At 41.9% G+C, this 14,086-nt stretch overlaps 1 protein-coding gene across 1 annotated transcript in view; it reads left to right on the top strand.

Moving 5' to 3' along the window:
• Nucleotides 1-367: 367 nt before the first annotated feature.
• Nucleotides 368-14,086, top strand: part of LOC114669704 (butyrophilin-like protein 10) — a 109,622-nt gene continuing 95,903 nt past the window's right edge. The window contains exon 1 of the mRNA XM_028825892.2: nt 368-508. Coding sequence (XP_028681725.1) covers nt 479-508 — 30 coding nt within the window. The 5' untranslated portion in view covers nt 368-478. The remainder of the gene's footprint in view (nt 509-14,086) is intronic.

The raw sequence follows: 14,086 nt of genomic DNA on the forward strand, positions 1-14,086 counted from the left end.
TTCTTTTTAATTTATTTTAGGTGATTACACTTTCTGTTACAATCGTAATATTAATTATTCTGTTGCACAGCATGAATGTGAATATCTAAATCAGTTCATAATCATTTTAAACTGCCAGATTATAAACGGAACGTTAGCAACATCAAAGGACAGGATGGCAATAATTCTAAATTAAAGAAAGTCATGTCATAGAAAGGGTTATACAGTTTTGTATCATTTTTGTACAGTTTTGGAGGGTCATGTATAGCTCCCCCTATAGTAGCAGACACTGGTTGAGCCGGCCCTGCTAACGGAACAAAACCCTGGCTGAACCGGCATTAACCAGTTAGACCTGAACGCAACACCTACGTGTGAATTGAGACGTGGCTGAAATCTTCACGTGGGTTTCAAAATAACAGAAAGTCCTGGTTTGTCGGGGTCCCATTAAGAGCCGTTGACGTCTTTTTCATTATCTGGACCTTCCTGTCATCTTCAACTGATGAAAGTGGGCTCAGGAACCAGTAAGCTAGTAAGCGCTCTTTTCTGCTCTCTCCTAATTAAAAATCCTGAGGATTTTTTTCGGTTCTGTCAAATCCAGTTTTCATAAAACTCATCATATGAAGATGGATTAATAATTTATTTTATGTTAATCGATATGAATCACTTTGCAGCATACTGATAAGGAAGGGTTGGATGGGGGTGAGCGCAGATTCATTTACTTTTGCTTTCGATTCCTTTTTTTTTCTGATTTCTGGTAAAGAGGTTGCTTTGTAGCTCGCCTGCAACTTTTTTTCAGTCAAATTGCTGACGTTTCGGGGTGAAGTTTAATATCTCCTCTCTTTTGATCGGGTGTGCCGCACCCAGGATCGCAGCGCTGGGCGACTTGACGGCGATGGACGAGTAAATGACGTTTGCGACGTCACATCAGACAAGGTACGGTTGCTTTTAAATTAACCCACAATCAATCGATCGGATTAAATAAGTTTGCAACTATATGTTTAAACATTGGCTTTAACCTTATTGTAAGAAAAATATTCCTTAATTTTGCCTAGTTCCCTACCCCCCCCCCCCCCCCCCCCCCCCCCCCAACTTGTTTCTTCTCATTGCGAACTTTCAGTACTTTTGATTGTACGCATTCTAACACGGCCTTGATAATAAGAAGGGCGCCGCGGTTCACCTCTGATTCAGCAGATTTACACGTTGGGCTTCATTTAATGCGGAATGGACATTCCGTTTCTACCCAGATTTCCGTTTCTTGTTTTCCTAACCAAACATCAAATAAATCAGAACAAACGTGAAAAGAGGTCTGAATTAGTGTAAACCTTTTAGTGACTGCGTCTACGCTTTTTTAGGGAAGTACCCCTATTGGAGGTATTTTTTTGGACTTGCCATAGACGTACAAAGTTTGCAGACCACGGTGGGTTTACTCCGTGAAATTTTCATTTTGGGGCAAAAAAAAAATTACCACTGGGCAATTTTTTTTAGTGCCCTTATACCCAGTAATAGTTTCTTATAAATGTAAATCTCACACTACTCCCTATTTTATAAATGAAGAGAGCTCATTAAACAATAAGATCAATTAGAAGGAGAAAGACCAACTGATTTGGAAACAAACTTAGTGGAAACAAAAAAAAAATAAAAAATACAGTAGGCACAATTTTTTCCATGGGCGTGAATGTGAAAGCCCCTGGGAAACGTGAAACAAGTGAAAGGGCACTGCAGACACTGAACAAAAGGGTCTTCTGTAACATTAATCCATCCATCCATTGTCCAACCCGCTATATAACTACACGGTCAAGGGGTCTGCTGGAGCCAATCTCAGCCAACACAGGGTGCAAGGCAGGAAACAAACCCCGGGCAGGGCGCCAGCCCACGGCAGGGCACACACACAGACACACCAACACACACTAGGGACAATTTAGAATCACCATTGCACCTAACCTGCATGTCTTTGGACTGTGGGAGGAAACCGGAGTACCCAGAGGTAACCCACGCAGACACGGGGAGAACATGCAAACTCCACGCAGGGAGGACCTGGGAAGCGAACCCGGGTCTCCTGACTGCGAGGCAGCAGCGCGCCACCGTGCTGCCCTCTGTAACATTAAGCTGTTTTTTTATTTGTTTGTTTGTTTGTTGTTAAAGTGAGGAAATGCTGGAATGACATGGCTACTGGCTTCAGAATCAAATAACACCTACAGACTGGCTTCCTCTTTTTGGGGTTTTGGTCAGAGTTGCTTAGTTTATACATCCATCCATTATCAAACCTGCTATATCCTAACACAGGGTCACAGGGGTCTACTGGAGCTAATCCCAGCCAAGACAGAAAACAAATCCCCAGGCATGGCGCCAGCCCACCGTAGGGCACACACACTCACACACCAGGAACAATTTAGGATCGCAAATGCACCTAACCTGCATGTCTTTGGACTTTTGGAGGAAACCCACGCAGACATGGAGAGAACAAACTCCACACAGGGAGGACCCGGGAAGCAAAGCCAGGCCTCCTAACTGTGAGGAAGCAGAGCTATCTATTGCGCCACCGTGCCGCTCTGCTTATTTTACTTTTTTTTTAAATTTTCTTGGAATTTTGACATTAAGAAGAAAATGTCTGAGTTACAGTAAACTACCTTTATTCAAAGTGTTCATAAGAAACTCAATGATTGTGGAACAGAGTGACTTGCAGAACCTTATAAAAAAAAAAAAAAAAGTTGGGGTGCCAACCTGGCCACCCCATTAAATTGTAAAGCTACAAAAATTATAGAAACTTTGTCCAGAAAAGCACCTGTGGGCACAGCAGTACAACAGAAAAGATAAGCCAATGTGATTCTGTACATGTGGGGGTCCAACTGAGGAGCTCCACCCTGTCAAAGACCATAAGTGAGATACCTCCTTCTGAGGATGCAGAGGGAAGAGACAAGACAGCTAGTGAGAGCGCCCCCTCTCAACCCAGGGTGGTACCGCATATCTGGCCTGAGCCGGCAAAGTGATCCTCAGACGTGCATGCATGACATGATTTACTTAAGTATGTAATAAACAAGAATAGCTGAGTCAAATATTTTAAATATTAAAATGTGTGCTTCCATTCAAATCTTTCCAGTCTACATATTCTCAGTTGTAATGGAAATGTGTCATTTTTCACCCTTTGATGGAGGTCTATAGAGTGCTAGATCCCAATTAAAGGATCAAAAATCAAAAATAACATCAGATTTATAATCTCTGACCTTGATACAGTCTAAAATGATGCCCCATATGCTTATGTTTAAGGTTTGTATTTTAAACCGTACAGGTGTGGCTCTTACAGGTTAGGACCACCACTAAAGAATCAGATATCAACACTATTATTGTATTATTGATCGGCAACCTCTTAAAATGGGATAAAACAACACTCCACATACCTATATATATTTTAACTTTAGTGAAAAGAAGAAACTTTGACCCCTCATATCCCATTAGTGGGTCCCAGGGGTCAGCTGATGTGGCATAGACAAGCTCAAGTCTTTCTGATCCTGTTTGCCGAAGACACCTATTGGTTTACCTTTTATCATGAGGGTGTAATTTCTTGCACACAATGTGGTCCAAAAATGGACTAAACATGAGGGTCTAAAGGACAAGAAACAGAGGAGAACCCCGAGGAGGCTCAACGTCTTAAATAACTGGACATCAATACAAGATGAAGGGTATATTTTATGCAGGGGTTTTCTCGTATTGGTGAGTCAGGAGAAGTTGGAGAAAAATAAATAAATAAATAAATAAACTGAAGTGATTTCCATGCGTTCCAAAGTAGTACTAGGGTGTTGTACCGTGTTAGCCATTATGAATGTAGAGAAAAGCCAAGCAAATTGACCCCTTTTATTGACTGACTAAAAAGATTACAATATGCAAGCTTTCGAGGCAACTCAGGCCCCTTCTTCAGGCAAGATTGAAGAAGGGGCCTGAGTTGCCTCGAAAGCTTGCATATTGTAATCTTTTTAGTTAGCCAATAAAAGGGGTCATTTTGCTTGGCTTTTCTCTACACGCGTTCCAAAGCAATTCTTACGAACACAATGTTAGACACAGCAGGCGGTGCTGCCACTTGAAGAATTGCCTGCTCATATACAATACAATACAATGCAATACAATTTATTTTTGTATAGCCCAAAATCACACAGGAAGTGCCGCAATGGGCTTTAACAGGCCCTGCCTCTTGACAGCCCCCCAGCCTTGACTCTCTAAGAAGTCGAAGAAAAACTCCAAAAAAACCTTGTAGGGAAAAAATGGAAGAAACCTCAGGAAAGGATAGGGCATGCAGTGGGTGTCAAAAGAAGGGGGTCAATACAATACAATGCAGTACACAGAACAGAACAAATCCTCAATAAAAAATAAAATTTTTTTTAGAAGTACGGAGCAGAATTTAACAGTAGATGATATCACATAATACGATTTCGATAATTTTAGACTCCTGGAGACCTCATCCATCAAGCTACCTCCCCCATTTGGCCATTCCATGGCTGAAACAGTGCTGGGCCAGCCAATCCGATGAAAGGACCCCTCTTTCCCACGATTCCTGCGATCCTCCATCTGGGATGACTTTACCTTAGGCAGGCAAAACAACCTGGCAGGTGGGCCGTGGCACCAAGTGCCACATTTGAGTACCGAGAAGAGAAACAGAATAGGTGAGGGTTAGTATCCAATTCCAACTATCCTGTTACTTATGTTTTAGTGCTAATGACTGACAACAGAGATGCAGTCTGTACAGTTAATCAGCAGCTCTAGTCAGGGTGTGCTTAACTGAAGTAGTGAGTCTTCAGCCGGGATTTAAAAGCTGAGACCGAAGGGGCATCTCTTATAGTAGCAGGCAGACCACTCCACAGTTTAGGGCCCTGTAACTAAAAGCTCGACCTCCCACTGTAATTTTATTAATCCTTGGAATCATAAGCAGACCAGCATCTTGAGATCTTAATGTGCGCTCTGGTTTGTAAGTCATGATAAGTTCAGACAAGTAAGCCGGACCTCGGCCATTTAATGCTTTATATGTTAAAAGAAGGATTTTGAAATCTGCCCTAAACTGTTGATTGTATGGAGCTGATATGTTCTCGTGTGTCTTTGTCAGCCTTCCTCTTGATACTCCAGTTTTCCTCCCACATCTCCAAGGTGACGTGACGTGTGCTCTAGCGGACGCTACTGCTACACAAGCGTCGTGCTGTTTATATTTGCGCACGTACTTTATGTAAATCTGGAAGATTCCACCAGGCGGAAGTGCGAGATATCATCAGAATCAGAATATCTTTATTGTCATTGTAACAAATACAACGAAATTAGGTGCAATCCCTGCGGGTGTCAAAATATAAATAAATATAATTACAAAAGGATAAGAAAGGATAAGAAGAAATAAGGTAGAACACAAACATTCAACATAAGGCCTTAATATTGCACATGAAGACTATTGAGCAAGACGTCATCTATTGCACTGCTGCATTGGAGGTGATGAGGTGGCACTTCAGTGCCTTAATAGCAACAGGGTAGAAACTGTCATTCAGTCTATTAGTCTTTGTTTTGATGCTCCTCTATCTTCTGCCTGATGTCATAAGCGGGGTGTGAGGAGTCTTTTAAGATGTTTTCTGCTTTCCTGAGGCAGTGAGAGTTGTACAGCATCCAGAAAGGGTACAGGACAACCGATGATCTGCTGGGCAGTCTTTACGATCCGCTGAAGTGTCTTCCTCTGCGCTGTTGTGCAGCTGGTAAACCACACGCAGAGGCAGCAGCACAGGATACTGTAGATAAAGCAGCGATAGAAGGACACCAGCAGTTTTTGGGGGATGTTATTCTTCCTGAGGATTCTCATGAAATAAAGTCTCTGCTGAACGTTCTTCACCAGCTCAGCTGTGTTCACACTCCAGGACAGGTCTTCCATGATGTGGACTCCCAGGAAGCGGAAGTCTGACATGCTCTCCACACAGTCCCCTCCGATGTAGAGTGGTTTGATGTCCATTTTCTTTTTCCTGAAGTCCACAATGAGCTCCTTGGTCTTAATTGTGTTCAGGAGCAGGTTGTTGTCAGTGCACCACGCTGTCAGCCGCTCCACTTCGTCATCCTCCCCAGAGATGAGCCCCAGCACAGTGGTGTTGTCTGCAAATTTGACAATGATGTTGCAGAGGTGGGCTTGGGTGTAGTCATTTGTGTACAGCATGAAGAGCAGAGGGCTCAGCACACAGCCCTGAGGAAAGCCAGTGTTGATGCTGATGGCTGAAGAGATGTGAGGGCCCATCCTAACCCTTTGTGTGCGGTCTGTCAGGAAGTCTCCAGAGACAGGTGGAATACGGGAGTCCCAGGGCTAGCAGCTTGCCCACCAATCTCTGATGGAGGATGGCGTTAAAAGCAGAGCTAAAATCAATACAGAGGAGACGTGTGTAGCTCCCTTGGTGCTCCAGATGGGACAGGGTAACATGGAGAGCAGCAGCAAAAGCGTCCTCAGTAGATCTGTTAGCCCTGTAAGCAAATTGGTGAGCATCAAAGGTAGGAGGGATGAAGGACATGATATGACTCCGGACCAGTCTCTCAAAACACTTCATCAACACCAGAGTGAGAGATACTGGCCGATAGTCATTCAGGCAGGATATGGGCAATTTTTTTGGTAAAGAAATAAGATGGAGAATTTCAGACAGGGAAGAACTGAGGCCTGGGACAGTGACAGGTTAAAGATGTTTATAAAGACCCCAGCCAGCTGTTCTGCACAGCTCCTCAACACACGTCCAGGGACACTGTCGGGACCTGCTGCCTTCCTAGGATTGACAACCAGGAACGAGCGTCTCACCTCGTGTTCCTCCACCCTAAGGGAGGGGGTGAGAAAACGTTCAGCTTTGCTGTGTTGTGAATTGCCTGAAACATCCATTAAATTCCGAAGATACCGTGCCACGATATCTCAGAAAAGGATGGATGTTTAATGATTACACCCATCAATCCAGGGACAGAAACAATCCCTGGACGGGGCATCACCTCATCGTAAGGTGAACACAAGCGCACACATATACTAGTGTCATTTTAGCATCACCATATCCCCAAACCGGAGCACACTGTGGAATCCCACCAGGAAAACATGCAAACTGAAGGCAGGGAACACCAGGGACGTGACTCCCAGCGAGACAGCAGCCATACCGCTCTGCCACTGTGTGTAATTATCAACAGAATTCATTATTTAAATGAACTTAACGACTCATCTGTAAAATGTAACATACATACTTCAATGCATTTCATCACGAAAGTGATATCAAGTATAACTTTAAGGATTCTAAGTGTGCAGAGAGCTGGAATATCATAAATGTAAGACGACGTGTCAAATGAATGCGTGGCAGCCATGATGCGTGCGTGTATGCATTCTGGTGTACGAGTTGGGTAAATTCTAGTGTGAACATGGTGTCAGAAGCAAACCCTGTGATGGACTGCCACCCACCTCCAGGGCTGCCCCCTGCCTTGTGTCCAGCGTTAGTGAGATTGGCCTGAATATTTCATGACTCTGAACTGGACTACGTGGGTTTGAGGATGGTAGGTTAGTAGACCACATTGTCGGATTCATGTTTACTGCATTAAAATTATTGCTTAAACTCCATTGTTAAACCAGCTCTATACCTGGGATGCCAGTCCATCACTGCAAACACACACACACTTGGAAAGTTGGAAGAAAATAAAAGGCTAGAAACCGCTCATGAACTCCCTAATACCATGCTTGTTATGTAGCACAATGGTGGCAGCAACATCATGCTGTGGTGATGCTGGGACAGGGAGACTGATCCAGAACTGAGGGACAGATGAAGTCAACCAAATATAAAGAGGTCCTTGAATACAACCTGCTCCAGAGTGCACACTACCTCACACTGGGTCAATGGTTCACATTTAGCATGACAATGACCTGAAGCTTACAGCCCAGACAGTGCTGGAGTGACTTCAGGACAAGTTTCTGAGTGTCCCTGATTGGCCTAGCCAAAGCCCAGTCTTAAATCCCAATCAGGAGAGAGCTGAAGATGGCCATTTAAAGACGCTTCCTATCCAATCTAATGGGGATTGAGAGGATCTGCCAGAAAGAATGGGATAAACGGCCCAAATGCAAAGCTTGTAGAGACTTACCTTTGGAGACTTGAAGATGGTATGGCTGCCATAGGGGCTCGTACAAAGTAGTGAATTAAGGGACTGAATATGAGTAAGAATGAGAGATTTCAGTTTTTGATTTTTAATAAATGTGCAATGGATTTATTAAGGTTCTTTTCTATTTTAATTAATTATTTATTGTTTATCTCCATTCATTTTGTCTTTATTTAATGAAAATTTGAAAAAAAAGGATAACAATGTAAAACCTTTCTGAAAACTTGTTTTCACTTTGATGAGTGTCTGGATTCTGGATGGAGATATTGTTGACCACTCTTCCATACAAAATCTCTCCAGTTCAGTTCAATTTGATGGACAGCCTGCTTCAAATCATCCCCTAGATTTTTGATGATACTCAAGTCAGGGGACTGTGACGGCCATTCCAGAACATTGTACTTCTCCCTCTGCATGAATGCTGTTGTAGATTTCCAACTGTGTTTTGGGTCATTGTCTTGTTGGAATATCCAACCCCTGTGTAACTTCAACTTTGTGACTGATGCTTGAACATTATCCTGCAGAATTTGTTGATATTGGGTTGAATTCATCCAACCCTCGACTTTAACAAGGGCCCCAGTCCCTGAACTAGCCACACAGCCCCACAGCATGATGGAATCAGCACAATGACAAGGGGACCCACTTTTTTGCACAGCCAGTTTTTCACATTTGATTTAATTTTATACAACTAAATACTGCGTCACTAAAAATCTTTGTTCAGAAAACACCGCAGTACTCAGATGTTCGTAGGAAATGAAAGACATACCACTGTTATCTTTTGTTATTTAAAGTAGAGTCCGTGATTATGCAGGCTGATTTGGGTTCCCAAACTTTTTCATAATACTGTAGATAGATAGATCCTATCTATCTATCTATCTATCTATCTATCTATCTATCTATCTATCTATCTATCTATCTATCTATCTATCTATCTCCTAAAAGAGGCACATTTAATACCTGTAGGGCACATTTGTAACTTTTATGAAATTTTGCAACTTAACTCAGCGCTTTTGTAACATGCCAAAAAAAGGGGCATTGTTGTAACAATAAAAGGTAATATTTAATAAAATGTTTAGCTGTTTCGGTTTGTTGTCAGCCCCCCTCCTCCCTTCTATGCATTTGGTTTAAGCCCATTATTCCCACCATTGGCTTCACCTCTCCATGCCCTCATACTGGACAAAAAGGGACAATATAATCAATAGACTAGTGACATTAAGAACCTTAAGGATGAATTCATGCATTGTAGCCTTAGATTAAAGCACTCTGATATTATGTATTTTGATTTAACATTTTCATCCTATTGTTAGAATTTCTATATGACATGTGACCAAAATGTCTGCAGATCGCCTTAAATGAAAGTCTGCAATGTTGGAGTTGTAACTTTAATCTGTGGAGCAGAGGGGTAAATCAAAGAAAAGGTGTCTTTGTTTCAAGCATTATGGACAGTGCTGTATGTGATATTTATGTTTATTTTAAGGTTTGAATGTTTTTGTTTGTTTTCTTTTATTATTGTTCCATCCATCCATCCATTTCCTAACCCGCTGAATCTGAACACAGGGTCACGGGGGTCTGCTGGAGCCAATCCCAGCCAACACAGGGCACAAGGCAGGAACCAATCCTGGGCAGGGTGCCAACCCACCGCAGGACACACACAAACACACCCACACACCAAGCACACACTAGGGCCAATTTAGAATCGCCAATCCACCTAACCTGCATGTCTTTGGACTGTGGGAGGAAACCGGAGCGCCCGGAGGAAACCCACGCAGACACGGGGAGAACATGCAAACTGCACGCAGGGAGGACCCGGGAATCGAACCTGGGTCCCCAGGTCTCCCAACTGCGAGGCAGCAGCGCTACCCACTGCGCCACCGTGCCGGCCTTTATTATTGTTCACTTTAGTAATTTAGTTCTGTTGTGTAGTTGTACTGTCCTGTGTTGATGCTGTATGTTTATTCAGCAGTAGGACCATAAATAAAATGCTTTTCATTGTATTGTAAGGTACGCTGACAACAGATTAAACAGTAGAACTGCGCAGGGCTACCCAGCTAACATTGGACTGCAAGAAGCAAACACCCTGTGAGAGTAGAAGCAGGCGTGATGAAAGTTCCACTACCAACTAAGTAATTTTATATATTATAGTATTTTGAAGAATCTCAGCAGACCAGGGCCTCCCCAGACAATGTGCATGTTTTTTTTTTTTTTTTTAGAAAATTAAAAATTACAACACAGAAAAGTTATAAAGATATTGCAGACCACTGTCAAAACACTCCTGGTGTGGTACAGTGATCCCTCGCACTTTCACGGCTTCACTCTATCGCGGATTTTAAATGTAAGCATATCTAAATACACTATATATCGCAAATTTTTTGCTGGTTCGTGGATTTCTGCGGACAATGGGTCTTTTAATTTATGGTACATGTTTGCCCAGTTGATTTCATACAAGGGATGCTATTGGCAGATGGCTGAGAAGCTACCCAACCACAGCACGTATTACGTATTAAATAAAACTCCTCAATGATATACGATATGCCTCCCACGTGGTGCTTCGCATACTTGAAAGCCCGAACAGCACGTATTGATTTTTGATTGTTTGCTTTTCTCTGTCTCTCTCTCTCTCTGTGACATTCTCTGCTCCTGACGGAGGGGGTGTGAGCAGGGGGGCTGTTCACACACTGGCCTAGAGGATACGGACGCTTCTCTAAAAAATGCTGAAAGACTACCTTCACATTGCTCCCTTCCTTGCAGCTGCTTTGTTTGGCGGTGCCTCGTATACTTAAAAGCCCGAACAGCCCTATTGATTTTTGATTGTTTGCTTTTCTCTCTCTCTCTCTGACATTCTCTGCTCCTGATGCGCACTCCTCCTATGTTTGAATTCTTTTAATTGTGAGACGGAACTGTCATCTCTGCCTTGTCATGGAGCACAGTTTAAACCTTTGACTAAAGGGTGTTATTTCATGTCTAGAGGGCTCTATAAAGTTAAAAAACGTATTTACAAGGCTGTAAACAGGATTTCTATGCTCTAACTGCAAAAATATTCGATTTATAAATAAAGAATCCTACTTCGCAGAAATTCATTTATCGCGGTAGAGTCTGGAACGGATTAACCGTGATAAACGAGGGTTTACTGTACAGCATTCTCTGCTCTGATATTGAACCACTTTGACCATTTATTCTTCAAAGTTTGCAGTTAGTGGATTTGCAGGTTTGTCTCTGTCATGTTTTCATGCCCCCATATGTCTGCATGGGAGAGAGACTGGATCAGCATGTCTGACTGCAGGGGCCTGCTCTGCGATGGCTGGCTACTCTGTCTATGAAAGCTGAATGGACAGTTTCTAGTACTTGGGATGCTGTGTGGGTGTAGCCAAATAGAATTTAAATACTGAATAAAGCATATATACTACTAATTATTAAAATGCAGAATTGTGCTGAAATTGAGAGGTGTCTTTTGTTGTGATTTAGACATGAAATAATTACACTCGCAGACCGTCTTCCAAAGAGATTTTATTTTAACAGTATAATATTTGCTATTTTTTACTTACAAATTTTGGGATTGAACTTATCCTGCATTATACTGTATATAAAATGTTTTTAAAGCTCTTGCCGTGCTCTTTAACCCTTTAACCGCCAACTCCCTAAATATTCCCCATGCCAGGAGAAATCTGAACAATTTTCGTTTTTTTACTTTACATTTATTCAAGCAGTATTTACCTGCTGAAATGTTTCAAATAAATGGTCAATCAAAGGACGTAGCCTGAACAAGCGGTCATGGTTTGGATCTTTCATATCTGGCTCAGATAACGGGCAGCAGTCCAGTTGAGATGCTGGGGATACACCCACTCATCGCCTTCATCCAATGCGTCGTCATTCACAGTATCATGCAGCGCACGTTGCTGATCATCATTGTCGCTAAAATCTTCTTCAGAACTGTTACAATCGTGATCAGAATTATTGTCCAAAATCGCCTGCAAAACCTCACTTGAAGTCAGTTTACATTTCGCCATATTCACAGCTTTCACTTTCGAATCACATCACGTGAGCAGCCAATACAAGCGCAGAGTTGTCAAAATACAATGTAGTAATAATACCCACGCCAAACTGTCAGTTATACTACACGCCAGGCATTCACATAACCACAGGCAAATGTGCCGGATAATTCCGGTAGTAAGGCGTCAGCAATAAAGCTACGATGCCGGATATATCCGGCAGAGGGCGGTTAAGGGGTTAACCGTCTTCACACCTAAAAGCTTAACCCATTTTTTTCCTTTTACACTTTGCAGCATCTGTTCATCTACTCTTTAGCAAAACACTGAGAACTGTATTACATCAGGGTCATTTGACCCTAGTGGTGCAATCAAATCTACACCCTCAGTTTTTTCCTGATTTTTACAAAATACTAAATCTAGACAGGCTTCACCCCGCGTTGCTATGTTATAAAGCAGTCAGTGATTACGTCTAAAAACTCCTGCTGTTTGCAACATCAGCCCAGTTATTATTTGGGTACATAAAGTTCCCTATTGCCTAGAAAATCCCCAGTTGAACTGGGATTTTTAATATTACTAAATGAAATTACTGTCTGCATTGGGTGGTCTATGATGCATTCCTCAAATAAGGCCTGTTTCCCAAATGCTGTCTAGGCGAATCCAGATGTCCTCACTAAGATGTGGCTCATTATCCAGCTAAAGAGGACTTGCATTTAAATTCTGTTTGGCCTAAACAGCAACCCCACCTCCTTTTCTGTTCTGTCTATCCTTCTTAAAAAAATGTGTATCCCTCTATGTTACACTCATCCCCATCTTTGTTCTTTAGCTAAGTTTCTGTTATTGCTATAATGTCATAATTATGCTAAGCTACATATAATTACCATTTCTTTATTTTACACTCATTATTGATAGCACTAAGATAAGCATTTTTATGGTGTTACTTATTTTATTGTTGGCACTTTAACCTCGGGTTATAATTTCATTTACTATGCATTTTTATTTCACAACTGTTCATGTTAGAGATTTAAAATATGAGATCATAAACCTTTTGAAATAAAACAGTCATTTAGACTCAAAAGCAAGACTGATGTTTCTGTATAGTAAACAAAATGTATAAATATAAATTATATGTAAATAATCCATCCATCCATCCATTTTCCAACCCGCTGAATCCGAAAACAGGGTCACGGGGGTCTGCTGGAGCCAATCCCAGGAACCAATCCCGGGCAGGGTGCCAACCCACCAGAGATATGTAAATAATGCTATACGTTAATGTTTAAATTTTAGTAACTAAAATAATTATACTATATAAACATCTTACAGTGTTACTTAAATAATATTGTTTTTAGTATAGGAGACAATTAAATTTTAATAGGTGCAGTTAATCAGGTAACAGCAAACATGAAGGCCTGATACTATGGCCTTGTTATCACGCAGTCACCATGGATTTTATTTCACAAAGTTAAAATTTTCTGTAACATGAAGCAAGTGTTTTTACTAGAGACAGTATGGTGATTATAATCGGATGATCTTAATTCTCAGAATGTTAACTTGGAGAATAAACTGTAGAGTAATAAATGGCTTTATTTTAACTTGGAGTATTAGGCATGCAAAAATAAAGTTTTCATTGTCTCCGTGTCATTGTGGATTTTTTCAACAATATGAAATTTTGCTGTCACATCATGTGACGCAGGGCTGCATGGTGACCCAGTGGTAGTGCTGCTGCCTCACAGTAAGGAGGCGAGGATTCACGTTTTGGCTCAACCGAGTGTGGAATTTGCATGTTCTCCCCAAGTCTGTGTGGGTTTTCTCCGGGTATAACCGGCTTTCCCCCACCGTCCAAAGTTAGGTGAATTGGTGACATTAAATTGTCCTTAATGTGTGTTGGATAAGTGTGCAAGTTCATCCTGTTATGGACTGGCCCCCTGTCCAGAGTTTGTTCCTGCCTTGCACTCTGTGCTAGTCAGGATAGGCTCCAGGCCCCTCCATAATCCTGGTGTGGATTAAGTGGGATA

The sequence above is a fragment of the Erpetoichthys calabaricus genome, chromosome 4 (genome assembly GCF_900747795.2).
Source record: "Erpetoichthys calabaricus chromosome 4, fErpCal1.3, whole genome shotgun sequence".
Classification (NCBI taxonomy): Eukaryota; Metazoa; Chordata; class Cladistia; order Polypteriformes; family Polypteridae; genus Erpetoichthys; species Erpetoichthys calabaricus.